Below are 27,969 nucleotides of genomic sequence, written 5' to 3'. Positions count from 1 at the left end.
TTATCCAAGAGAAGGTTAAGAGATGACTTGATCACAATCTATAAGCACCTAGATGAGAGGAAGATTTCTGATATCAGAGGGCTCTTTAATTTAGCAGAGAAAGGCATAATGAGATCCAAAGGCTGGAAGCTGAAGCTAGTCAAAGCCAGACTTGAAATAAGGCATCAGTGTTGAATAGTGAGGACTATTAACCATTGGAACTAGGGATGTGGTGGCTTCTTCCTCACTTGAAGTCTTCAAATCAAGACTGGATGTCTGTCTAAAAATATGCTCTGTCTCAGTCAGAAGCGATGGGCTTGATGCAGGAGTTACTGGGTGAAATACTATGGCCTCCGTCATACAGGAGGTCAGACTAGATGATTATAATGGTCCCATCTGGCCTTCAAATCTTAATTCTGGAATTTCTTCATTTTTGAGTGCTTGACTTTGCAGCCTTAATCATGTTCTTTTAATGTACTTTTTTAAGTATGAAATTTCCTAAGTTTTGTAAAAAACACCCTAATCCCTCTCCTTTCCCCACACTACAAAATTCTATCATGTGGAACCATAATGACCCCCATATGTCATCAGTAAAGTTTGAACCCAGAACCTTCACGGCAGATCTCTTCCACTTAAATTAAATGAGAAGTAGGCTGTTATCCTCAGTGTGTAAAAGCTATTAGAGGGATCACAACACACCACAAACTTTGGCAGTGGTTTACACAGCTATTTGCAAGACAGCAATGAAATGTTAGATATCAGGATTGGCTTTTATTCCTGGCTTGGGAGGGACATGGTTTAGTGGTTAGCAACTTGATTACAAAAGCCGTAGCCAAGCACATAGATTTAACACATTCATTCTGAAAGGCAGTTTGGCTAAGTGGGGGACAAGATTTGGATCTGCCATATTACAGACCTGGCAGAAGCAACCTTGTACGATCTCTCAGTTTCCTTATCTGTAAAATGTAGGCAATGATACTCCTCAAGTGGGCATGGTTCTATTGACTTGTGTGTCTTTGCATTCCTGTGGAACTATATACAACACAGTAGGGAAACTCTGTGGTGTGTGAATGCTCATATTGTGCCTGTGATCAAAAGATTAAAACTGTGTGGATGTGGGTGAGCATACATTTGTTTCCACTTTCCACTCCAGCAAGTTCCTATGAGACCATATCTTAATTTATCCCAAGCCATTATTGTCATTGGAAACAAAGTTATTTTGCATTCAGATGATGCAGCAATGCCACCCCACTGTCTGTATCACTACTGCATGGTATTTTTAGAAGCACTCATGTTGCAGCAGATGACAGGATTAAAGTTTGAAGTCCTTCAGAAACAAATAACCCTTCTAGTGACAAAAAGTAGAATTGCACTGATGTGGAAATCAATAAAGCCACCCACTGTGACTCAGTGGTTACTGGACGTAAAAGATATCCTTGAGAAAAACAAACTTGTTATAAGGGAAAAATACAAACTGCCAATTTTATATACACTCATAGTTTATTTGAGTGAAACTTATCCAAGACTCACAATAATATCTCTAGAACACTTGCCTTCCAGAAATGAACGGACAAATCATTAGCCTATTGCTCAGGCTGATGGGACTACACCTGTGCACTGGGGGAGGGGGAGCATCATCCTCCCAGCTCACAGAGGGACTGTGAAGCTGTCTACACAAGTTATTTTAGCCTTCATGTCCTGAACATGACTCCATTGCAGAGAGGTGGCAAGAGGAGTTCCTGACCCACTCCAGCTTACCTATGGCCTTCTTCCATTGAGTTGAGCTCAGTGCAATTGTTGAGGTGCATAGTTCCCTGGAATCCAGCCTTGTCCCTTGTGAAGGGGAACTACACCAATTCTATTGCCTAGAGCCCACCACAGCCACAGGTGGGGATTTGTTTGTCCCTAAATTAATTACAAGGACACTTACATGGCAAATAAACTGCCTCTCTAAGTCAATAACATTTCCTATAAATGTGGCAATTGTAGATTCCCACCCTTGGGTCACTGCTTTCAGTATAATAGTGGTGGATATTTTTTCATAGCTTTAGAATTAGGGATACAATTGCCTTTCCAGTCTAGCCTCTCAAATACACTTAGAGGTCAAAAATTGATAGATTTAGTATGTTCATTCCAATCAAACTGTATTTTATAAAATCTACTGAGTATTTTATTCAGAGACTGTGGTTCTGTCTGGATAATCCTAGTCCAATTTTCCTGGGACGTTATGGGGTCAAGATAAGTATACAAGGGAGGGCCTCATGGGACACGTCACTGGAGTACAGAAGAGAAAAAGATATAGTACAGTTTTCTTTCCTTCCTGTACCCTCCTGGCGCTGAGAACTTTGCCTAAAGTTTTACATTGCTGTGAAAAGGGGAAGAGCTCCATGTTGAATATACCTTACAGAATCAGGGCTTGAATCTACTCTTACACCAAGGTTAACTGGGAATAACTGCATCAAAATCTACGGGTGCTTTTGCATCACTGAAAATAATGCCACTTATTTAGGTACTTAAAAATGGATTTTGATGCCTAACTTTTAGACACCCAAATTTAAAAATTTGGCCTTACTTAGTATATCACATGTACTGAAAAGCCATACCACAGTCAGTAGTGTCAACTGAGCTAACCAATAAGAAAAAAATGATCGGAAAAGGCTTGTTAAACATATTTTGCAGCTCTTTGTATTTCTCTGACAGAAGCAGTCTTTTCAATTACATAGTCAATTACTGATCACCAGTTTTGCATTTAAAAGGCTTTCATAAAAGGCATCAATGTAAAACTCATATTGTAGTCGTTGGCCTGCTTGTCTACATGCTACAGACTCTGCAGCAGAGTAAGAAAGAGCAATTTAATTATACTTTGTGCTTGGTTTTTTTAGGCCCAGAACCTACACACATACACACACACACACCTCTGCAAGTACCTATGCCCTGCAAAGTAGGAGAACTGTGCAGTTCCATTGTATGATTGGGATCCAGGCTTCAGATAGCCAACAACCTCTAGGACCGCCTTCCCTGTGCAAAGCTTGAGAAAATGGGTGCTCTCTGGGGTCTAGGGGCCTTAGATCTTCCACCACCACTACCCACCACCAGGCTGGAAGGTGATGGTTTTGTGTATATAAATGACTTGCACACATAGCTGTTGGTACTCAAAGTGTGGTGTACAGTTGTGGGCTAGTGGAAGCAGGGTTAAGGCCCAATTGAAAATTTGGCTCAAATTTTAAAACAATCATTTTCAAGGTGATAAGCAGGACATTCTCACAGAGCCATTACCAAGTGGCTTTTTCTTAAAGAATTAATCAGTTAATTAATTAGTTAGGGTATAATTTGTGGTTAAAGGTTTTGTATTACAGTGTAGCCAATTCTCATGATTTTATCATGAGTCTCACAACCTTTGGTGCTTTTCTTAAAGCCTAACCTTCTGGAGTCATGTGATTATACAAGAATTTTAGTTTTCATTTAAAATGTGAAAAAAGCTTCTAGCCCTCTTGGGTGCAGAGAAAAGCTTGAAAACATGAATTCTAAAGGCTGAAACACCAGAAAGCAAATCAAAAGAACCCAACAGTTATTTAAAAAAAAAAAAAAAACACTGCATCATTTCAAACCAATCTCATGATATTTTGAGGCCTGACACATGATTTGTGAATGCCTGGGGTTGACAGTACTGGCATTATGAATTATATCTGAATTACAAAACTGTAATATAATTTCTCAGCCACTGTGTTCTGCAGCCCGCATTTTGTAACTAATTTTATTAGACGGCAAGTAAAATTAGCTTTAGATACTAGACACCTTAAATTCAATACTAAGACACCCTAAATCAAATTGTGTGTGCATATATATTATTTATAGATACACACAGACCACATGCACAATAATGTGATGTGGTATAAAGGTTTTATGAGCGTGGGTTTAGTATGCTGCATTACTCTCCTCAAGTGACAATGGCACAAGTAAGTTTTGCAAAACATGGAAAATAAGTGTCAATAAAAGCTTTATAAGTAAAGTATACTTTATACATAAAGTATAAGTAAAACCTCCTTATGTTTTTGGTTTTATGTGACATATTTGACAGAAAATCTATTCCTGAATTTTTAAAGATGTTTTAATATATTTTTGTGGGACTATTATTAGTTATTTGTAATCCTCTATCTGTAGAGCCAGGCTACCATAGTATAAGGACAACTCTCCCAGGGAAAGAAAAATTATAACTACGGTCCCAACCTGTACCTACTCACATGCATCAAGATAAGTGTGTGTGTATGTGTTTTCAGGATCAGTGGCTCTGTTTTTAGAAACCTCCAAAAATAAGTAAATAGCTTTTCTACTCGTAATAATGGCATGATTTTAATGTCTGAGATCTCATGTCCTTCCAGAGATTGAAACAAACACCTTATAGCATCAGAAATTCCCAGCTGCTCTCCAGTGGGATAAAGCACTTATTTCTAGTTCTGATGACTCACAAGATATTGTACCTTCATTGCATCACTGCTTCATATAGATGGTTGTTGGTTTTGTTTTGGGATTCTAAAAAGTTTAGGAACCTGCTGCCCCTAAGTAATGCAGGCATTCCAAATGTAATAACTAGACACAAGCCTACACCACAGAGTTCTGATCTGGATTCTGGAGTAGGGTTGCCAGGTGTCCAGTTTTCGACCATAACGCCCAGTTGAAAAGGGACCCTAGCAGCTCCGGTCAGTACCACTTACTGGGCCATTAAAAATCCGGTCGGCGGTGCAGCGGGGCTAAGGCAGGCTACCTGCCTGCTCTGGCTCCGCGCAGCTCCCAGACGTGGCCGGCATGTCCCTACGGCCCCTAGGCGCAGGTGCAATCAGGGAAGCTCCTCGCGCTGCCCCGCCCCGAGCATTGTCTCCACACCTCTCATTGGCCGAAAACCAATGGGGCCAATGGGAGATGTAGGGGTGGCACCTGCGGGTGCGGGCAACATGCACTGCACAGAGCCGCCTGGCCTTACCTCCGCCTAGGGGCCGGACATGGCGGCTGCTTCCAGGAGCAGCACGGAGCCAGGGCAGGCAGGGAGCCTGCTTTATCCCCGCTGCGCTGCTGACCGGGAGCCACCTGAGGTAAGTTCCACCTGGCCAGAGCCTGCACCCTGAACCCTCTACCCCAGTGCTGAGCCCCCTACCACACCCAAACTCCCTCCCAGAGCCCACACCCCAAACCTCCTCCCACACCCCTGCCCCAGCCCTGAACCCCCTCCCGTACCCTGAATCCCTCATTTCTGGCCCCACCCTGGAGCCCACGCCCCCAGCTGGAGCCCTCACCCCCTCCCACACCCCAACCCCCTGCCCTAGCCCAGTGAAAGTGAATGGGGGGGCACTCAGAGAAGGAGCGGGACAAGGGTGTTCAGCTTTGTGCAATGAGAAGGTTGGCAACCCTATTCTAGAGGCTCCTCTGTCACACTCCATCTCCCTCCTACCATGCCCCAGTAACTCCCCTTATACTGGGTGCAGCGGGAGTTCCGCAGAGCCATCTATTCTGGTTCTATGCCTGCCAGGGATTCTTTTGCACTGAGATGCTCCTGAGATGCCCATTTAGGCACTGACTCTGAAAAGATATGTTCAGGTGCTTCATTTTATGCACATGAATGGTCCCGCTGACTTTAATGGGACTATTCATATGCATTTACGCATGCATACAAGGGCTTGCGGGATTGAGGCCTTAGAGCAGATCTATGGTTCACCACAACAGAAGTGCAGAAGATCCATAGTATGCTCAGGGCTTTGCACTCTGACTTTAAAGTCCAATATAACTCATCAATATAGGACTAGAAATAGTAGCTTTATATCATGGGGAAGGGGCAGTTCCCAACTTTCTAACACAATGCAGATCTCCCGTGTAGCCCTAGAATATCCCAAGCTAAGAGACTTCAAGGCTGTGACATTTTTATGTATAAAAGAAAGCTATATTACATCATTTCAGAGGTTTTTATGGCTCCCTCTGAGCCTTTTATATCTGCACTCAGGGTAACTAAGGCACCTGGCTTTATAAAGGAGGGATTTTTTTTAAATAGCATGAATAAAATTTCTAAAAGCTCTAACACATTCTTAATTGATTTTCAGCAATACACACGATACCTACAGTGTATGCTCTGGGGTGGGATAAAAATACCATCTGCCATCATTTGGGAAGCCCAACATAACTCACTTGTATTTTGTCACCACTCATAAATGTACCATATCAAACTCATGCTGAAGATTTTTACGTCACCCCCACACAATCATGCATTGTCTATGTATAGTACACAAGTGTGTATACATGTATATTGCATATGTTAATGTATATTCTAAAATATGTTGTATATATTTTTCTGCTTGCCATATATGTACACCTATTACACATGCTATGGTGCAGATTATGCCTCCCCTATTAAGGGTCTGTGAGGACCTGTTTGGTCCCAGAAACATAATAGGTTAGTGCTGAGTGCTGCCTTGAGATGTACCATCGTTTCAATAGCCCCCAGGGGCAATTGCAAGCATGCAGAATTGCCAAGGTGCAGTTCTGCCCCGGCCGTTCCACCATTCCACCCTCACCGTCTTCCAGCTTGTTTCTGCTCCACCCCCTAGTAAGGACATTTTGATATTTTGTGCAAATATGCAAATACAATGATCCAGATTCACAGATCTTTCTAACAAGCAAAAATAAACTATTCTCAGTTTTAGATTTCATTTTATTTGTCATCTATTATGAACAAATTACGAAATATACTTCATTCACAAATTGGAAATATTTACAATTTCTTTACAACAAGGCATTGTTGAGGTTTTGATTTATGGAATTCTTAAAGCATTCTGTCTTTCAAAACAAAGACATCAGTGTTGTTTTCAGCACTCTCATCTTTCACTCATTTGGACTCTGCATGTGTAATGCACGCTTTTTACAAGTCTAATTTGCACTCTCTCCACTGTACAATCTACTGGTTAAACCCTCTCCATTTAAATGGGATTTTTTAAAAAAGTCTTCATGAGAAGAAGAGACTGAAAAGTCTATCTCAGCTGCTATAATAATTCTGGAAAGTTATTCAGACAAAAAGAAAAAAAAAGGAATAGAGGTGGAGTGAATAAATACTGTATATCCACAAAATCCTTGGGAGAGAAATTTCAGATATGTTTCTAAAGGGAAATGCAACTGTGCTGTTCTGCAGTTGTGAAATTCTAGCAATAAAAGCCAAGACTGTTTCCATTTCATCTCAGTCTCTTGGTGTCTATTTGTTTGTCCTGAAGAAAATCGTAAAAATATTTTTTTCCTTGAACTTTTTAAATCTTTTCGTACACTCTTCCATTATAAATCAGCTGTGGTCCTCCATTGCTCATATTGTCTGTCATTTCCTGTAACAAGAATAAAAAAGGACTGATCAAAATTAAAATTATTTTATTGATCTTGAAAAAGTATTTAACTAATGGTCTAGTAAATATTTAACAAGCCCTGAATGCCAACATTCAGAGAACCTTTATCTTTAAAAAAAAAAACAAATCACATTATAAAAAAGAAAAATCACCACATTTTTTTCATGTGAGTTGAGTGCTTACGAATGGTGCTAGACTGACTGCCCTAGAAATGGGCATTCTTTATCCACAGAACAGATACATATCACAGATGGCAGCAGTGCAAGCTTCCTCACACTGTCCTGCCAATGTGCTTCCACTCAGACCTGGAGGGCAATGAATGAAATGATAAGTCTCCATGTCCATTGAGACCTTGGCCTCTCTGCTGAGATGCCCAAAAGGGTGCCAGTTAATGCGAGCTCTGGAAGTGGTTATTGTGATGTAGATACTGGTCTGTTGAGGTCACCAAAGCCATTTCACATAAGCCATCAATCAACCTCTAGATCAGTGATACTCAGACTGAGGCTCCAGAGCTGCAAGTAGCTCTTTCATGTGTCCTTTGCAGCACATGATATTAAAACACAGTGTGAATTGATTATTAACCAATTTAAGTTAATATCCAATCAGGATGCTTTTACTAGGTTATTAACCAATTGTAGTTGATAAAATAATTAATGGGCAGTCATTTTGCTGTGAGAATAATATAAACTAAATATTTCCTCGTCATACTGTTCAAATATGCTTATATAGTACTATAGTAAATGAAACAATGAATTCACACTATTTTGTGGTTCTTTTGGATAATGTTGATCACTAATTTGGCTTCTGAACCACTGAGGTCTGAGTACCACTGCTCTAGATAATAGTAATGTTCTGTCAGCTGCGTTATGCGTGAGCTAGTGACCATGAAGTGAAAGTCTCTGTTTCCCATTTCTATCACTTTAATTTATTGCCAGCATTTGCTATTTCAATATAATTTCAGAATGAAATATTCACAATCATTATTTTCCTGACATTTCTATTCTAAACAATAAAACTGTAGTTAAGTTTAAAAGCGGTGTTGGATTTAAGACATGAAGAAGCATATAAATTAGAAGTGGCGTGAACTGATGGTGGGTACATCCAAACAATCTTGTTTGGATGTCTACAGCTAGAGTGAATATTTTAAATACTTGACTTACTTCCAAATCACAGCACTCCACCATGTAGAATTATTTCACTGACTGTTAGTACCTTTCCTGAATGCAGTACGTCTGGGAGTGACATCACAGCATCAGCCAACATTGATTAGCTGAAACTATGCTTTCCTCTTAGAGGTGGGACTTTCTGAAGTGACATAACATAACATGGTAGCTGCCTAGAGCTCAGCATACCTTGGAGGTAACTCTGGTGTCGGGGGAACCACCGGGCAGCTGGGCAGGTCGGTTATTTCAATACCCCTCAATCTCTAATATAAATATAACAATTATACAATAAATATAGCACAAACATATGCACATATAGTACATGTCTATACTACTGTATCAGTATAAAATATACAAAATATTATTGTATATAAAACACTTTAAACTTGTTTGATCAGGGCCTAATTTATTATTAATTTTTAAATTGTCTTCCATTGTTTTAAAAGACATGCTCTGGGCTTAATATACTTTGAAAGATTTGTCCTTTCAGGCATGGTCTTTCTCTACTCTTCTCCCTGTTCTTATCTTGCATAAGGCCTCCTCTCTGTCCTCTTTTCACTGTTGATGCAAGAGCCTTCTCCTTTGCAGCTCCTACTACCTGGAACAGTCTTCCTGTATCTACCTCGTTGACTTTGTCTTGTTTCAAATTTCATCTGGAAATGTATCTTTTCTCCCTGTTTAATTTATTCTCTGTACATTATTTTAATGTAGCACCTACGCTATTTAACTCTGTAAAGATTTTGTGAAAGAGTGTGTATGAAGGATACTATACAAATCAAATTATGTTGTATTATCATATAAGAAAGTACTGCATTAGAGATTATTATTATTATTGGGACATTTAGGAGGTGCATTTGACTGTGTTACATACAGAATTCAAAAGAAATAATGAAGTTTAGTCATATTAAAGCAATATATAATTGTGGCAATTTTTTTTAAATGTAGCAATACTTTCTTAACATTTTTACATGAGTCCCGGCTACAGTTCTGCATGGAATCTAATCTCAGTTAAGAAAGTAGTGAGTAGTCATAGGACTGCAAAGTAGTCATTTTCCCTTATTATATTTGTTACTGTTACATCACATTTTATCTAAGAATCTCTCAAAGCTTTACATATATGAATTAATGTACCTCTATGGGAGGTGGTATATATAATACAGGCAGGTGAACAGGCACAGAGCAGATTTGTGCAGGGTCACCCAGTGAGTCAGTTGTAAAGGCATGCATAGAACCCATGTTCCTGACTCCTGATCCCCGGTTCTATAAACACCATACCTCTTGAATGAAAGGAATAGGGCTTCCTGCCCTTACAGAAGCCCCAGGATCAAAATGAATATTTCACTCCCAGGGCAAGAATCATATCCTTACACCAAGTAGATGGCTTTAAGAACCTATATTCCTTTTGGCCAACATCTGCAACCTTAAATTTAAAACACATAAATCCCTATTTAGGCACCTAAATAAAAAAAAATCCTTTTAACCAGTGGAAGCTGTAAGTGCTCAGTACCTCTGAAAACAGGATTACCTTTATTTAAGTGTCTAAATATGGATTTAGGTGCTTAACTTTAGTAATTAGGGTTTGAAAACTGTGGCCTTTGTGGTTACATAGCCTGCTTTTTAAACTGAATATGAAGGGAGAGGAAAGAATTGATTAAATCCTGGAAACAGGAAACGATGTGGGTGCAGAAAGCATTCTGTACTTTTTTCCCAGTACAATACATGATAATTCATATAACTAAGATTTTCAATTATTTTTGAGGTGCTATCTTTAGAAGCTAAGCCTTTGAATAGCTATACAATGGAATTATGTTGAAAATGGATGTATTTCACTGAAATGGATGTACTGCAAAGGATGCACCACCTAAAAATAATTACATATACTGCAACAGAATAAAGCTTATACAGAATGGTAACATTTTATTTCCCAGAAGCTCTTCCTCATATGTAGTTGAAAACTGAATTCACTTACTGCCAATTATTACATATGTTAGAGAGACAAGGTGGGTGAGGTAGTACCTTTTATTGGACCAACTTCATAAAATAAATTACCTCACCCATTTTGTCTCTCTATTATCCTGAGACCAACATAGCTACAACACTATATAATTGCATATGTTAACACATACAGCTGCTTTGTAAGAAAAGCAGACCAAATAAAGAAAGGCGCCCAACTCACTTTCTCTGCCATTTCGTGGGAATGATGCAGTGAATGCTCCCTTTCGGAGAACATTCTCCTTTGTTCATAGCTGGCTAGCCGGCAAGTGAGCCAGGAAGAAAGTGTGCAACCTCCAATTCCAATGCATGCAAGAGACATGGAAGTAAGATGCAAAGAATAGAGAGTGGAGGACTTCTTTGTCAGAGCACGAAGGAACTGAAAATTTAATATTCCTCCAATTAGTCCGCAGATGCAACAGGCTGAAAAAAGGATCATCTGTTAGGAGAGAGAAGAGAGGCAATGTCACAGTGCCATTATTCAGAGAGTACCGTCACAGACAAATTCACTCAGATTGAAAGTTAGCCTGACTATAATAATAATACTTAGCGCTTCTATAGCACACGGAATTTAAAATACTTTACAAACATTAATTACTAACCCCCATAACTATTGTCTAGGAAGTAAATATTATCCATATTTTAGAGATGAGACACAGCAAGATAATGTGACTTCCCCAAGGTGATGGCAGATCAATGGAAGAACTGGACTAGGATTCAGGCCTCCTGATTTCCTTCCAGTTCTATATTCAAAACTCTAAACTAAACTTCAAAGGCCTGATTTTGATCTTAGTTAAATCAGTAAAGTATAGTGAGATCAGAATCAGACTCCATATCTGTGCCATTTATTTCCTCCACTTGAGTGCAGTGCTTTAGTGGTATTGTTACTGAATCTCTCCTACTTGTCTGTGCCCCCAACCCACCCCTCCTGTTCTAATCTCTTCAGGTCAATTTTTGCAGTTTGGTCCTGGCATCCTTGTTTGCTCCTCCTGCAGCTTTTGTGGAATCTGCAAATTTAATCATGGTTGAATTTAAACAAGTGAAAAAAATGACAAAGAAAAACCTGAAGCAGCTATGCAGGGTGCAGTGAAGTGCTACTTTTTAAGTTTAGCTGGTCAGAAAGATCTTCTAGGGGTCCCAGAAATATCTAAACTGGGCTACAAGTAGCAGGAAGTGTCACTGCTTGAAGACAAAGATATTTTACCACAATGATGGAAGCAACTTTGTGGAGTACCTGGGACTGCTCCATGGACCACCAGTACCCAATGGACCAGTGCTGCGTGCCAATGGGATGGTAATTTTAACAAGAACATAGTTCTCAAACTATTGTTCATGGTCCACTAGTAAGGGATTATTTCTTGTGGTCTATGAGACCACCAGAATTGATTAAAGAAATGGGGGTTATAAAGATCAGGCATGGTTGGGATGCTCCACACAATGAAGTAGTCCTCAGAATTTAAAAAAAAAGTGACAGTCACTCTTATAGGAAATTGAATAGTTCACTGACTCTCAAAAATAACCTTAGAGAGAGTGATTCTTCTTTCACTTATACTAGATTTACATCAGCATAGCTCCATGGACACCCATGGAGTTAGTCCCAATTCATTCTTGCGTACATAAGAGAAAAGTCAGGCCTATAGAAAACTAAAGCCAGTTTTAATACTGAAATAAACATAAACAATAAAGCTTTAACACCGGGCTTTATAATAGGATCATATTTTTAACAGATAAAATATTTCTGCAGTTGCTTTTGTAGCAATTATACCATCTGTCTGCAGTCAGAAAGATGATTATACTTCAGATTCTTATATGAAACAAAACATCTGTAATGATTTTAGAACTGGTTTATTCATGACTCAGTTTGAAATTTAAAACAGTGAACAGCTAAAATTTCTGGGATCAATTTGGGACAGCAACCCTGGGGCCCAATCCTGTACACACGTATTACTTCGCAGGACTGGGGTCCTGGTCAGAAAAGCCCCAATCCGACTCCCACTGAAATAATTCGGAATCGTTCAATTGATCTTAATGGGACTTGGATCAGGCTCTTAATCGAGACAGGGATAACTATAGGGGCTACATTTTTGGACATGACTTGTATAGACCATTTTAAAATGTCCTCTCTTTGCTGTGCTAACCAAAGGGCTGATTGTTTTTCTTTGACAGCCTGTGTTTACTTTTCATTTAATTTTGTTTATCAGCAACATTTTGGAAATGAAGGATGATGATTCCATGGTGAAGAGTTCAAGTTACAGCAGTTTACATTTCAAGTTCTTATGCATAATGCATGCAGTGCAAAAACTTACGACAAGTCCAGATTTTTTTTTGGCACACAATATTCCACATATGCCACACAGCAGAAACTGCAAGGAAAAAAAATATCAGTTATTTCATAGTCTAAGGTCTCGAGCGCTAGATTAAACTTTGCTCTGTTATTGCAGTGGGGACCACAACAGAAGATTATACAGTTGTTACCATTGTCAGTGTTTTTATTACAAACTTTATGTTTCAGGAAGTTATAACTCAGCCGTAAACACATTTATCCAGGAAGAAACCAGGATGAGAAGTCAATCTGAGGGTGATTGCTCATAAAAATAACAAAAATCAAATGTCTGTTTTTAAACTATGAGAATAAACAAAATATGAAAAACAAATGTTACCAGTGTAAGATGCTTCTTTTACCCTTGTATTGCTCAGAAATTAAATTTGGCAAGTCAGTGATCAGCAATATGGAGCAGGTATTCTGATACTTCCAAAAACATATAAAGTACTTATCCCCGCATCCTGAAAATTGAACCACTCAGGGAGCCCATGTGGGGTATCACTGAAGTCAATGGACCTCAGCACAGGAGCAGAGGTTCACTTGTGTGAATTCGATTGCAGAATCTGGGCCAAACATTTGAAATAGCTGAAATGAATATACAGTGACAACTGTTTATAGCCTGTTTTCGCATGCATATTTCAGACATGTAGCTGTCTGACATACCATAGGAAGGAGATTTTTCTTTTTCCTTTATGCAAATTTAGGGCTCATAAATGAGCTGAACTGGCAGTGCTGGCGACTTGGATTGGGCAAACAAAGTTCTGTGAACACAGTTTGTTCCTGTTTTTGAATGAATCCACTTGAGCTCTGTCCGTGCCCCTTTTGCTTTCTGTGAATGGCTTCTCCTGCTCCCCTACCTGTGCATGTTAACTCAGGCTTGCCCAGGGAACCAATGGGAGTACGGCTCTATAGGGAGCTAAATTGACAATGGCCACAGGGTGAGGAGGGATAAGTAGTCATGTAGGGAGTGGGCCTTCTTCAAGTCCCTAACATCATTAGGAGATTTGTTTGGCTTTCCACACACCCATGGGCTAAGAGGGCTATTCTCTCTTCTCTGTGCTCAGTGAGACTAACCCTACCACATCACAGAAAGACTGGGAGGAAACTACATAGGCTTAAAGCCATAGACTTTTCCACCCAACTTTTGCACTTTGGTGGGGTTTTCCATGGAAGACCTTACTTTGGCCCTTAACTGGGATGAAAACATCACAAGACAGACCTGGCCCCTACACAGTCAGTAAAAATAATGTTAACATTTAGGGTCTGTATAAACTATATCATATATGTCTTATTCCCTCACAGAACTTTGGCATATTAAATATTTCAGTTGATGAGTGGTTGCAATACGCAGTTGGAGCAAAAAAAAAAATGTCTTTATTAGGTGTTTGCACATAGATGAGCACAAAAAAATCAAGATCCTTAATTTTTGCAGTGAATCAGTTGCATGCAGTAGTAATAGCTAGATTTTGTTTGTTATTCATTAGTATACATAGCACAGGATATATAGGCTTCATGCCAGTCCATATATGCTGGCATGAAGGGGAAATTTGGAGTGGGTCAAGTAGCAAGCCATTGGATCTATGTTTACATGAGTGTAATGGCTACAGGGACTGCAGAAGCTACTACACCCCGTAGGCTGAGGTACCAATTGCAGGGATATTGAGATGATTTACTATGGCTCCCAGGCCTGTCTCCCCCTCAAGTTGGGGTACATTTCAGACTTCTAGCTCTTGAGCAGGATACGTGCATAAAGCTCTTTTACTCAGATGTTACGTGGCATTCTAGAATTTCACTCAAAATTCTGTCATCATAGATTAACTTCAGTTTATGGCATACTGTATTTCATATTTTCACTTCACTAGGGCTGTCGATTAATTGCAGTTAACTCACGCGATTAACTCAAAAAGATTAATCGAGATATAAAAATTAATCATAATTAATCACACCTTTAATCACATTGTTAAACAATAGAATACTAATTGAAATTTATTAAATATTTTTGGATATTTTTCTACATTTTCAAATAAATTGATTTCAGTTACCACACAGAATACAAAGTGTACAGGGCTCACTATATACACCTCTACCTTGATATAACGTGACCTGATATAACACGAATTCAGATATAACACGGCAGGGCTGCACACTCTGGTGGATCAAAGCAAGTTCGATATAATGCGGTTTCACCTATAACGCGGTAAGTTTTTTTGGCTCCCGAGGACAGCGTTATATCGAGGTAGAGGTGTATTATTATTTTTATTACAAATACTTGCACTGTAAAAATGCTAAACAAAAGAAATAGTATTTCATACAGTACTGTAGTGCAATCTCTTTATCATGAAAATGCAACTTACAAATGTAGATTTTTATTTTGCTATGTAACTGCACTCAAAAAACAAAACAATGTAAAGCTTTAGCGCCTACAAGTCCACTTAGTCCTACTTCTTGTTCAGCCAATCGCTAAGGCGAACAAGTTTGTTTACATTTGCAGGAGATAATGCTGCCCGCTTCTTATTTACAATGTCACCTGAAAGTGAGAACTGGCGTTTGCATGGCACTTTTGTAGCTGGCATTGCAAGGTATTTACGTGCCAGATATGCTAAACAGTCATATGACCCCCCATGCTTTGGCCACCATTCCAGAGGACATGCTTTCCATGCTGATGACGCTCACTAAAAAAAAAAAGTGTTAATTAAATTTGTGACTGAACTCCTTGGGGGAGTATTGTAATTCTCCTGCTCTGTTTTACCCGCATTCTGCCATATATTTCATGTTATAGCAGTCTCAGATGATGACCCAGCACATGTTGTTCATTTTAAGAACATTTTCACAGCAGATTTGACAAAACACAAAGAGGGTACTGATGTGAGATTTCTAAAGATAGCTACAGCATTCGACCCATAGTTTAAGAATCTGAAGTGCCTTCCAAAATCTGAGAGGGATGAGGTGTGGATCATGCTTCCAGAAGTCTTAAAAGAGCAACACTCCAATGCGGAAACTACAGAACTGAACCACCAAAAGAGAAAATCAACCTTCTGCTGGTGGCATCTGACTCGGATGATGAAAATGAACATGTGTTGGTCCACACTGCTTTGGATCGTTATCGCACAGAACCCGTCATTGGCATGGATGCATATCTTCTGCAAGGGTGGCTGAAGCATGAAGGGACATATGAATCTTTAGCATATCTGGCACGTAAATATCTTGCGACGCTGACTACAACAGTGCCATGCAAACACCTACTGTCACTTTGAGGTGACTTATAAACAAGAAGCAGGCAGCATTATCTTCTGCAAATGTAAACAAACTTGTTTGCCTGAGCGATTGGCTGAACAAGAAGTAGGACTGATTGGACTTGTAGGCTTTAAAGTTTTATATTGTTTTATTTTTGAATGCAGGTTGTTGTTTTTTTACATAATTCTACATTTGTAAGTTGCACTTTCATGATAAAGAGGTTGAACTACATTATTTGTATTAGGTGAACTGAAAAAAACAATTTTTTTTTTTATTTTTTACAGTGCAAATATTTGTAATAAAAATAATAATATAAAGTGAGCACTGTACACTTTGTATTCTGTGTGGTAATTGAAATCAATATATTTGAAAATGTAGAAGAAAATCAAAAAATATTTAAATAAATGGTATTTTATTATTCTTTAACAGTGCGATTAATCGCGATTAATTTTTTTAATCACGTGATTAATGGCGATTAATTTTTGTAATTGCTTGACAGCTCTAGTTTTCACATATGGTGTTTTGTCATTCTAAGCATCAAAACAGAAAATATAAACAATTCTTTGTTCAAGATATCGTAATAAATCTCATTCATCTAGACTTGATGACTAAATTATGTAAGCAGACTAAATAATGTTGTTTCTTTCTAATTGTGACTCAACAGGAGTAAAAGGAAAATAATGCATAGAGAAAAGAACATTTATGGGTTATAGCAAGCTTATAAAAAGAATCTGGAAAATATAATCAATGTTATTTTCAACATGTAACTAGCGTATTTTAACTATGTAAAAAGCAAAACTGTGTATTTTCAAAGCAGTGTATTTCACAGTATAGGTCAGATTGGATGGGCTTTTCAAAAGTTTTGCAACATTGACTTGAAAGGGAGCAGATTTAAGCCAATACCGAGCACTTTTGAAAATCTCATCCATCATGACTCGACTATTACAATTCCCTCTACTTCAAGCTACAATCAAAAGTCATTCCGTTGCTTTCAACTAGTGCAAAATGTAGCAACATCTCTGCTCCCTGAACACGTAACATCAGCCTTACATTCTGCCAAGAGAGTATCAGAAGAATTACAGATTCACTTTGCTCATGTGGACTGGAATCCACTAATCGGAAAGATCTGCTATTGATTTACTGTCCTTCCAAGACATAGCAAGCTATTTCTCAAACCACCATGTGATGGTACCATCATCTCATCTTGAACCAATGGTTAATGTACATTTTCAGTGACAGTCCAATGACTAAGGAATGAGCCACCACTGCAGGTCTACCTTAGCCTTTGTGTTGTTCTCTAAAAAGATATTAAGTAGTGCTAAGATGCCCTAGGCACTAGTGTCTTTTACCATATCAAGGGAGTTTTATCAACATAAATGGAGTAAAGAGTGTTTTGTGATTAAGGCACTGGGCCAGGACACAGGAGCTGTTGGTTCCATTCCTGGCACTGCCACAGACTTCCTGTGTGACCTTTGACAGGTCACACCACGTCTACTGACTATATCAAAAGCATGCTGTGAGGCTGTATTTGCTAAGGTTCATGAAGCATATTTTGATGCTGGGATGAAAAACACTTGCTGAGTGTACAATATTATTATTATTGTTGTATTTTTGGATTGTTGTGTGCATCACACATTTTCAGAGAAAGGGATTGCCCAATAAATAGAATAACGATTATTTATGAAAGTCAGTTACACCCAGGATGAATTTGGTCCAATGTTTCAGGAAACTTAAAATCCCATAAAAATGTATGACTAAGTCCATCTGTTTTTGTCTGATGGTGGTGTATCCTGACCCAATGGAACTGGTGCAAATCTGCTGCACAATGGGAGTAGAGGGATTTAGGGACCTTACTCAGGGAACTGCTACTCTAGCCTATAGAACTCAGTTGCCTCATCCAGCTCAAAAAAACCCAGAAAGCTTTGAAGAGAATGGGAAGTCATGGGAGATTATGTGGTTGACTCTGTCCAGTGCTGTCTTATTGGCAAACCAGGCACACACATTTGGACAATGCCCCACCCTGGAATTATGGTGTTTTCCCATACATTTTCTGGGTTTTTTTGAGGACTCAATATTACTGACAATGGTGGTGTAATGTACGTGGGAGGCATGGGGCCATGTATACTGAAAGCAGGGCTTGTGTGCAGTTCACATTGGAAATAGATCTAATGGGTTTCTTTTTATTTGTCGTTTGAGTTTTGAACTCTTAGGTTTCACAATACTGCCAGCTGGAATGCAACATGAGCCATGTTTTCTGTCTTGCCACACTGTATCCATCCATTGCTGGCCTCTAAGACTTCATCTTCACTAAGATATTTAACCTTGTTTAAACTGTATGTTTAACTATTGAGCTACTGGGAGCAGGGTTTCCCACAACTAGTTGACGGATGCTGAGCATGACTCATCCTTGTTTACACTGACCAGCAAGGTCAGCATCTTGTCACCTCGTTCACTCCATTGTTAAAAGTCCTGTTTAGATATAATTACATTTCCTAGCGGTGATAATAAGCCATAAGGGGACTGATGCAGCCATGCAGCACTTTCCGTTCAACTACTTCAGACCATTTCACCTTGCTGTCCTCTCTGATTCACTACAAAGGATTCAAAACATGTCTTTGCCCCACGAGGGAATGGGGGTTAGCCTGAGGGTTGTGTCATTCCCACTCACCCCTCTGTACTGGTACTGATTGAGCCCTGTAGAGCATAGACTGCAACTTGCAGAGAATGCACTGCCCCCTACAGTGGAAGCACAGTAAGATCATTGGCTGGAGCTGTACGACAATACATACCCACGGAGAGAGAATTTATCCTCCCGGAGGCAAAGGCAATATCAGACAATTGGACTCGAGTTTCTAAAGTTGAAATATGCATAGAGGGGCATTGGTGCAATGATAGTATAGACCTCTATCTACCTACCTCCTTTTTTAATCTAGAGTGTTTTATATATGGCCTTTCCCCATAATACCTAAGCTCCTTACAAAAATGAAATGACTCAGTGCCCAGATGTACACATCTCAGGCTGAGGAAAAGTATAAAATCTTTCATGGGGATAAGTGAAAGGAACCAGCCTTGAAAAATCTACCTGAGTAGCCAGGCATTGAGGGAGGGACCTTCAATCAGTACCAGTGGCAGATTTAACAGTCAGCAAGGTCAGCAAATGCTTACTGGGCGCCACCTGGTCCAGCCCCCCCTGTCTCTTTCTCCCATGTGCCAGTGGCAGAGGAACAAAAAGATGGGTCCCAGAGCAGGTTTTTATTGTGGGCCCGCACATGCCATCACATGTCCCACATTCAAATAAATTCTAACTTCCCTCATCCCCCACCACTCGTCCCTGCCTCTGCATCCCTGCTCTGTTCCCCCATTGCCTGTCTGCCCACGTCCATGCTGTGCCATCTGCTCCCTCTGGCCTGGGTCCTGCACCAGTGCTGCTACCAGTAGAATGATCGCCACTGCTCCCACCAAAGCCACAACTACTCCCAAGGGAGCCAAAGTTGCGAACCACCACTGCTGCTGCCACCAGAACTAGAGTCAGAGTCTCTAGGAAGTGAGCGCGCTGGTTCCTGCTGCCCGCATTTAAATTTGTCCAGGCAAAGGGAGACGAGGAGCAGCCTGCAACCAAAATGGAAGCTCTGCCATTGGCAGTCCCACTAATCAGACTACATGGCAGAGACACCATTTTGGAGGCCCCCTCCCTGGGCAAATTCAAATGTGGGCAGTGGGGGGCCAGAGCACTGCTGTGCCTAGAGGATCCAGCAGGCTGTAAACAATGGCAGCAGCCTGGGCCGGTTATATGTTGTGCAGCTGAGCAGCCCTGAGCCTGCAGGGACCCTCCCAGTGCATCAGCCCCTGAGCAGCTGCACCAGCTATTCCTCTGCCATTGCCGTCTGCCCTCTCCCCGGCTTGATTCTGGGGCCCCATTCTAACAAGTAACTGAGTCGGTCACCCTGGCTGCCTCACAGCTGATGCAATTGCCTGGGTTGCATGTGTCTAACACTGCCCGTGGCCAGCAGCCCCCATTTCTGTAGGGGTCGCAGGGGACTTGCACCCACCTACAATGCCTTTGCAAAATCCCACAACCTTTGAGCATGCTGGTAATAGTGATGTTTCTTACCCCATCCTGCAGGGCTCACAGCCACTGGCTATGCTCCAGCGTGGAAGGGGCTGCTTTTGGGAATGTAGTTTGCTTCCATAGCCTCCCCTTGCTGAGGGACACTGAGAGGTACGTAGCTGCCTGCTCTAGCCTCTTCCCAGCCCCACAGCACTCTCCCCAGCCAGCCCCACTCTGGTTCTGCATATCCCTGCTAGATTCTGCACAGAAAAACCAACATTTTTTAGGATTACCCCACTATTGAAAGATAAAGTAAGCAGCACAAAAATATGTTTTATTTAGGCCTATACTTCTAACTTAGTTATTCTCATACTGGAAGGTATCTGAAAATGAAAACCATAAATACAAATACAAGTCCAGTTTTAGAAGACACAAAGAAAAAAGAGATTTTGTTATTATATACTGCCTCCAAAGAGCTTAAGCAGCAGAAACTATCACTTTGTAAACTTCCTGATCTGCTCCAGCAGTCTGAAGTAGAAAGTCATGTGCAAAGCCAGAAAACTGAACTCACTAACATGAAAGAAAGAAAATCCTGATATTTAACTGTCTTTACTTTTTAACTGAAGAAAAGAGAGAAAGAAGCTTAAATTCCAAATGGGTGCACTGACCAAAGAAAGGGTCTGAAATCACTAGGGGCTCCTGTTTTGAGTGACATTGCAATGCAATGGTAAAACATTCAGAGTGTGGATCATGAAGAGCACAAAATCCACACAAGCAGATAAGGAAATCAAGTCAGAGGAAAAACAGGAAGAGACAGAGAGTAAATCCATGACAGAGAGAGAGAGAGAGAGAGAGAATCCAGCAGGGAGGCAGACCAAACAGAAGAAAGATCAGCCATAAGAAAACAGGAGATTACAAACAAACAAACAACCCCCATCCCAACCCAAACCTATAGAAAAGAAAAGACGTTCTCAGAAGATCTCAGCAAAGCATATTGAACACAACTGGGAAATTTTCAAAGGCACAGTTGGTAGTTAGGCATTTAATTCCCATTACCTTTCAGTCAGACTTAGGTGCCTAAGTACCATTTTTCTGATAGGGGAAGATTTTTAAAGTACCATTTGTGCCTTTAAAAATCTTCCCCTATCAGAAAAATTAAAAAAAAAAACCCAACTATTATGGTAATTCAAATTCCAACACAGTAGTGAATAAACAGCCTGCTTGCCTGGGGCCTAAACGCCTAGATCTAAAATTCATTGAAGTCAATAGAAATATTCTCATTGACTTCAACAGGGTTTGAATCAGGCCTTACTGCTGAATGACAGAATAAATTTCACTTTATACCGTGATTATTACTGTTTCACATCAGATGTTTCATTCAGAGTATGTAAGTGTTCTTGTGTAAATTTTTCTTTCCTTTAAAAAAAAACAGAATCAGAAGATTATTTCTAGCTTATCAACTAAGGCCTCAGATCAGCAAAGAATTTAAGTGTGTGTTTAAGTCCATCCCTATTCAGCAATGTTCTTAAACATGTGCCGAACTTTAGATAGATGCTGAAGTTCCATTGGAGCATATGGTGTATGTAATTTCCTGCAGACTAGGAGAATGGTCTACTGGAAAATCTTGCTGGAAGGTTTGAATGTAAAAGAAAACCTGTTAAATCTTCAAGGGCAGATCCTCAGCTGGTGTAAACTGTCATTGCTCCATCAAAGCCAATGGCTTCATAAACAATTTACCCCAGCTGAGCATCTGCCCTTCAGAATTCTGTGTTCAGTTTAAGGACTTGATCCTGCTTCCATTGAGCTCAGTGGAAGTGTTGTCATTCTTTTCAACAGGAGCAGCCCAAAAACATAGTTAGAGTGATGAAAATGTTGCTTTTCAATAAGTCTAGGAACATTGGGGAAGTTCCAGAAGACTGGAAGAAAGCTAATGTTGTACAAATATTAAAAAGGGTAAATAGGATGACTTGCATAATTATAGGCTTGTCAGTCTGTCATCAATCCAGGGCAAGAAGATAGAGTGGCTGATACTGGATTTTATTAATAAAGAATTAAAGGAGGGTTTATTAATCAATGTCAGTCAATATGGGTTTATGGAAAACTAGATCTTGTCAAACTAACTTGATATCTTTTTCTGATGAGATTAAAAATTTGGTTGATAAAGGTAATAGCATTGATGTCAGATACTTAGACTTCTGTAAAGCATTTAACTTGATCCCACAGAACATTTTGATTAAAAAACGTCAACGATATAAAATTAACATGGCACATATTAAATGGATTAAAAACTGGCTAACTGATAGGTCTCAAAATGTAATTGTGAACGGGGAATCATCATCAAGTGGGTGTATTTTTAGCGGGGTACTGCAGGGACCAGTTCTTGGCCCTATGCTATTTAACATTTTTATCAATGAACTGGAAGAAAACATAAAGTTATCATTGATAAAGTTTGCAGATGACACTAAAATTGGGAGTGTCATAAATAATGAGGTGATCAGATCACTGATACAGATTGATCTGGATCTCTTGGTAAGCTGGGCACAAGGAAACAATATGCATTTTTATATGGCTAAATGTAAATGTATACATATAGGAACAAAGTATGTATGCAATGCTTACAGGATGGGGGACTCTGTCCTGGAAATCAGTGACTCTGAAGAAGATTTGGGGGTTTTGGTGGATAATCAGCTGAACATGAGCTCCCACTGTGATGCTATGGCCAACAGGGCTAGTGTGATAAATGGAACTCTCGAGTAGGAATAGAGAGGTTATTTTACCTCTGTGTTTTGCACTGGTACAACTGCTGCTGGAATAATGTATGCAGTTTTGTGTCCACAATTCAAGAAGGATTGGAAAGGGGTCAGAGAAGAGCCATAAGAATGAGAAAACATGCTCTCTAGTGACAGACTTAAGGAATTCAATCTACTTCACTTAACAGAGAGAAAGTTAAGGAGTGACTTGATCCCAGTTTATAAATACCTGCATAGGGAATAAATATTTAATAATGGGCTCTTCAAACTAGCAGGCAAATGTATAACAAGGTCCAATGGCTGGAGGGTAGCTAGAAAATTCAAACTGAAGGGCTGACGGGTAAACTAGACAAATTCAGACTGGAAATAAGGTATACATTTTTAACAATGAGCATAATTAACCACTGAAACAATTTACCTAGGATTGTGGTAGATCCTCCATCACAGGCCATTTTTAAATCAAAATTGGATATATTTTTTTAAATATGCCCTAGGAATTATATTGGGGAAGTTCTATGGCCTCTGTTTTACAGGAGGTTAGATCAGATGATCACAGTTGTGGCTTTGGAAACTATGAATCTATGAAAATGTAATGCACATGCTTAAATAAAGTAGCAGCACATCTGCATTTTGTCCACGTTAAATAACAATGTGAACTGTTTGAGTGTTCATTTGAAATAACCCTTTAGTTTGACAATTCTTTTCCAGAATAAACGAGGCAAGTAGTCAGCACTGACAATTAAAATTGGCAAACTTTCATTTTTTAAAATTACAGACACCAACATTGTTTGAGCAGTCCAAACTTATCCCTTACTCTGTGATGTTTCCATACTGATTAAACTGCTTTTTTGAAAACTTGGGAAATAAAAAAGGCCCTGTAACCATGTATTCCAGGTGTCAAATTGGAGCAAATTCTTATAGCCAAATTATAAATGATTCACACTGGAGGTTCCTATTGAAAAGGAAGACTTAGGTGTGCAATAATCACAAACATGGAAAGATTACCTGTGTCTCTATAGAGCCACTGACTGACACTCTGAGAATGCATAACACTTACAGGTGTTTTGACATTTGTCTTCATGAGTGAGAAAACTATCATTCCTGAGTGTTGTAGCCATAAGGGCATCATTAGGTGTCTCCACATGAGTGAAGATAAATGGCATATTTGACAGAAGACTTGGTGTGTGGGGGGAGGGAGTGCAGGGGCTGGGACTGAGTCTCATTTACAATAAAGCTCTACACCATCTCAATGTAAATGAGAATCAGGCCATATATACTTGAGAATTATAGTTATAAATATATTTTATATACACACACAACTTAAGATTTCTTCTTGGCTTTAGTATATTTGACAACTTTTAACATTTGGTTGTATTATTTGGGAATATTTTCTGAAAGAATATTGTTTTGATTTTTCTTTTGTGCAACAGCCATTGCAATGCATGCTATCAGGTTTGTTATACTTGTGTGAGAGTAGTTCAGCATGCTCATGCTATTGGTTGATTTGTTTCTATGGTAAGTCAAACAAGTGAATTTTAAGTGGTGGAATTCAGAAACGCAGCATGATTTCTACTCACTTGGAGAAACTAACTATAGCAGGTGGAATAAATTGTGATAAGACATGCAAAACAAATAGGAAAAAAAATCCAGAAATCAATAGCATGTCAACTGTAGTAGAGGATTTTGATAACCTTGCAGCCACCATAATATTTTAAAGAGCACAGATACATTATATATTGTATGTGCAGTAAAATAAATTAGATAAACATCTATTCATTAGATAGATTGAATGATCAGTCATAGAGATGTTTTCATTTGGATCTTTTTCTCTACTAATTTACTTTATCTTAATAGAGGTCAATTTCATAAACTATGAGAGGAGGGCAACTATGTGGGTGGAATTACAAATTTATAATATGTTTTCCCATGTATTCTAAATACCAGTAGATGAGTACCCTAATTCAGACTCATTCACATCTTTCTTTTACTTCACTGCCAGCAATTCAGGACCTTTGGGCTCGATGCTGTCCTGTGCAGAGCACGCTGGTCCCAGTCGAGCAAAGCACTTAAACACATGCTTAGCTGTAAGTATGTGACTAGTCCTATTGACCTCAGTGGGACTATTGACATGCTTTAAGTTAGGCACATGCTTAAGTACCTTGCTATTGGGGTCATAAACAAGACAGCTGTTATTAAACAAGAAAATCTATTTTTTTAACAAGAGGGCTAATATGCTTCAGACTCAACATTATTACATTCTATAATTGAAATGATAATATCATTTCAATATTAACACATTTTAATCTTGATTGCAGCTGCATGCATATGTGTATGTTATACCTGTGTGAATATCATGTTTCCTGTAGTAATGTTACCTGAAAAGGTCACGAAAGACCTTTGATCCAGCTCTGACCGCACTTACATAGGCGTCACTCAGCGGAGGCCCAGTTTCTCATGTAAGCTGATAAAGATGAGGGTTACTATGGAAACCTTAATTCTGGTGTTTGTGGATTTTAAATCTCACACAACATGATATAATGTGTGTGATTTAAAATCCACAAACACTAGAGTTAAGGTTTCCATAGTAACCGCATCTTCACTGGGCCTTGGCTGAGGTACATCTATGTAAGTGAGGACAGAACTGGGTCAAAGGTCTTTCATTACACTGTCAGGTAACATGACTGCTGGAAACATGACATTATTCAGCTTATATCCAACGGTTTACCCTGTGGAGGTTCAAAGTAATAGTTCTCCTTCTCCCTTTTACCCTCCCCACGAAGGGAAAATCTTGATTCCAGAGCACTGAATCAGAACACAGTTACTTTGTGTGACATACAAAGAGCCTGGTCCAGCCAAGATATGCTCAGTAGGAGACCCAATGGGGGAGGATAGGTGGCTCCACACCACTTTTAGAGCACCACAGTCCTGAAGCTGGCAAGAAGGCAGGTCAGCCTCCAGGGCTAAGCCCACTATAGCTGCTCTAGTTTGTGTCTAGTTAGGAATGGCTGCAAAGAGATGTTCTATCAGTCAAGGATCTCTAGAGAGGAGTGGCACTCTGGCCATCTGCCACACCGCCAGCATTTCCCCTATGCCTAGCTACGCCCCCTAGTTCTGGGAATCGTCAGCAGGCTGGATAAGCCATCTTTACAGCCCCTTTGAATGAGGAGTTTAAAGGGCTGCAGTTGAGGGGGAAGATCAGCCCAAGATTTCTACTTTTATATTCCAATTAAAAGCAATATAAATACAATCCTTTAGCCATTACAGAAAGCAGAATACTTTGCTGAAAGGCATATTATAAAGGAGCAAAACCAATCTATTTAAAAGAAGACCGTTATATAGGCAATATACATTGTTGTGAAATGATTTTCAATTGTAATTTTTTATTACTTGAGGTGAAATCCTGGCCCCATATAAATCGAAGTCACAATTCCCATTGACTTCACCCCTCTGTCTTCAAATTTCTCCTTAACCACAGCTCTTTGAGCAATCCTTGCCACTCTTTTTTTTTTAAATCAGAAATCCCCCTTTAGCTGCACTGATGTTGGTAACTCCCTTACCTGTTATCGGGTGTGTTGTATTATCTTGTGATTGTATCCTGTTTGGGGCAGGAACTGTGGCTCACTACGTTTGTACAATATCAGGAATATTTACAGCACTATGTAGGTACATTTATTTATAATTATTAGTAACAAGGATAATATTACATTAATCCTTTTGGTAGAAGAGACCTGTAAAGATTACCTGAGGCTTCATCAGTGGTGAGTAATCGAGAGTTTTCCTGCTTCTTATGAAGTAAAAAGTAAACAATCCCTTTAGCAATATAGTTGTTTAATCATAATTAAATAGCCCTTTAGAATTTAAACATGCTCACTTATGTTTACCCTGGATAGTCCTTGCTTGCAAGTCTTGGCTTCATCAGTTATCATACTATTTTTGGAGGTGGACACTTACTAGACAAAAGGCTCAAACTGAAACTATATCAAACATGTTCTGAGAGGTGGAGCTTACAATAAAAAAGCTGTCTGGGGGGTTGGAGGAACACAGCCGGATGTTAATTGTGCTCACTCAGATCTTTTTATTTTTCTAGCTAAATTCTTCCTAGAAGCTCAGATTGTCCCTGATCCTAAGAAAATGTTGTAAGGCTCCAAGAACTCTTTCATTCTTTTGCTTCCCCAGCAGCTCTGGAACGCAGAGGCAATTATTCTAAAGGGGCCCTTAGCTCTTCCTGACCAATGACAGGGCCAGATGGGGCCTTTTGGCTTTTACAAGCAAAACTCCCCCTTGGTTTCAGGTTTGCAAAGCTATGGCCCAACCTTCTGAACACTGGAATCACACAAGGGTCCAGGGAGTTCACACCAGAGGGGAGGGGGAAAGTTCAGAGAAAGTTCAATTATTTGCATACAAAAAAGAAGAAAAAAAAGGGGGGGGAGGAAACCCCTCTGAAAGTGCAAATCCTACCCATGTGCATGACCAGTGCACAGAGCGAGGCTTTCCAGCCCGGCATGCATACGGTAGGGGAAGGGGGGTTGCAGGCAGAGGAGGTTTGTTCACACAAACGGATCATCACCACACAGAGTTAAAGAGAGAGTGAAATGGCTAACGTACACACACCCCGCTCCATACCGGAGAAGAGTCTCCCAGCTGAGGCTTATGCTCCGCAAGGACCAGGCTGAAACTGACCGCCCCGACGGCCACGCTGGAGACCCCCAGCCCTATCTCCAGCACGGAGAGCACCAAGAGGCTCCCAATGGTGTGGCTGCTGGTGCACATCCTCGCTGGGTCATCGTTCCTTCCAGCTCAGCCCGGAAAACAAACCATCCGCCTTCTCTCCAGCGCCCCCCTCCCTCGGGCTCCCCCAAACTTTTCTTCCTCCTCCTTAGCGACGAAGCGTCAGATCCGCAGCTTGGAGGCCGGGCATCCCCAAGGCAAAGGCGCCTCTCCTCCGCCACCGGACAGGAGACCCCCCGCCCCAGGCAGCCTCGCTCACAGGGATCCTCCCGTTGGCCGATGGCTGGAGCCCGGCAAGTCGCCGCCCGCCGCAGCTGCGGCCGGCTGGGCTAATCCTCCGGCGCGCCTGGCAAGGCGGCTGGCTCGGAGCTCTCCAAGGTAC

The 27,969-nt window shown here is 40.2% G+C and overlaps 1 protein-coding gene across 5 annotated transcripts; it reads right to left on the bottom strand.

The window, feature by feature from the left end:
• Window positions 1-6,771: 6,771 nt before the first annotated feature.
• Window positions 6,772-27,629, bottom strand: TMEM196 (transmembrane protein 196). Of its 5 annotated transcripts, XM_024219732.1 has the most exons (5): window positions 27,465-27,629; window positions 12,811-12,867; window positions 10,689-10,943; window positions 8,702-8,775; window positions 7,279-7,331 (listed from the first exon to the last, which is right to left on the bottom strand). In XM_024219732.1, exons 1-5 carry the CDS (start codon window positions 27,627-27,629, stop codon window positions 7,325-7,327), a joined length of 558 nt encoding a protein of 185 aa, XP_024075500.1. In that variant the 3' UTR covers window positions 7,279-7,324. The 5 variants fall into 5 exon arrangements, with proteins under 5 accessions (XP_024075501.1, XP_024075502.1, XP_024075500.1 ...); XM_024219733.2 differs by lacking the exon at window positions 8,702-8,775 and having other exon boundaries at window positions 6,772-7,331; XM_024219734.2 differs by lacking the exon at window positions 8,702-8,775 and having other exon boundaries at window positions 6,772-7,331; window positions 27,483-27,629.
• Window positions 27,630-27,969: the final 340 nt, after the last annotated feature.

This window comes from Terrapene carolina, unplaced genomic scaffold, assembly GCF_002925995.2.
Source record: "Terrapene carolina triunguis isolate 2854851 unplaced genomic scaffold, T_m_triunguis-2.0 Scaffold84, whole genome shotgun sequence".
Lineage (NCBI taxonomy): Eukaryota > Metazoa > Chordata > Testudines > Emydidae > Terrapene > Terrapene triunguis.
The sequence above is the reverse complement of the archived record's forward strand: the minus strand, read 5'-3'. Positions and strand labels throughout refer to the sequence as shown.

Coding starts and splice junctions, on each gene's coding strand:
- TMEM196 (XM_024219731.2), bottom strand. CDS start 27,629: ATGTGCACCAGCAGCCACACCATTGGGAGCCTCTTGGTGCTCTCCGTG. Junction 12,868..27,464: donor CGGTATGGAGCGGGGTGTGT/GTACGTTAGCCA, acceptor TTTTCCTTGCAG/TTTCTGCTGTGTGGCATATG. Junction 8,776..10,688: donor CCCACGAAATGGCAGAGAAA/GTGAGTTGGGCG, acceptor TATTTATATTAG/AGATTGAGGGGTATTGAAAT.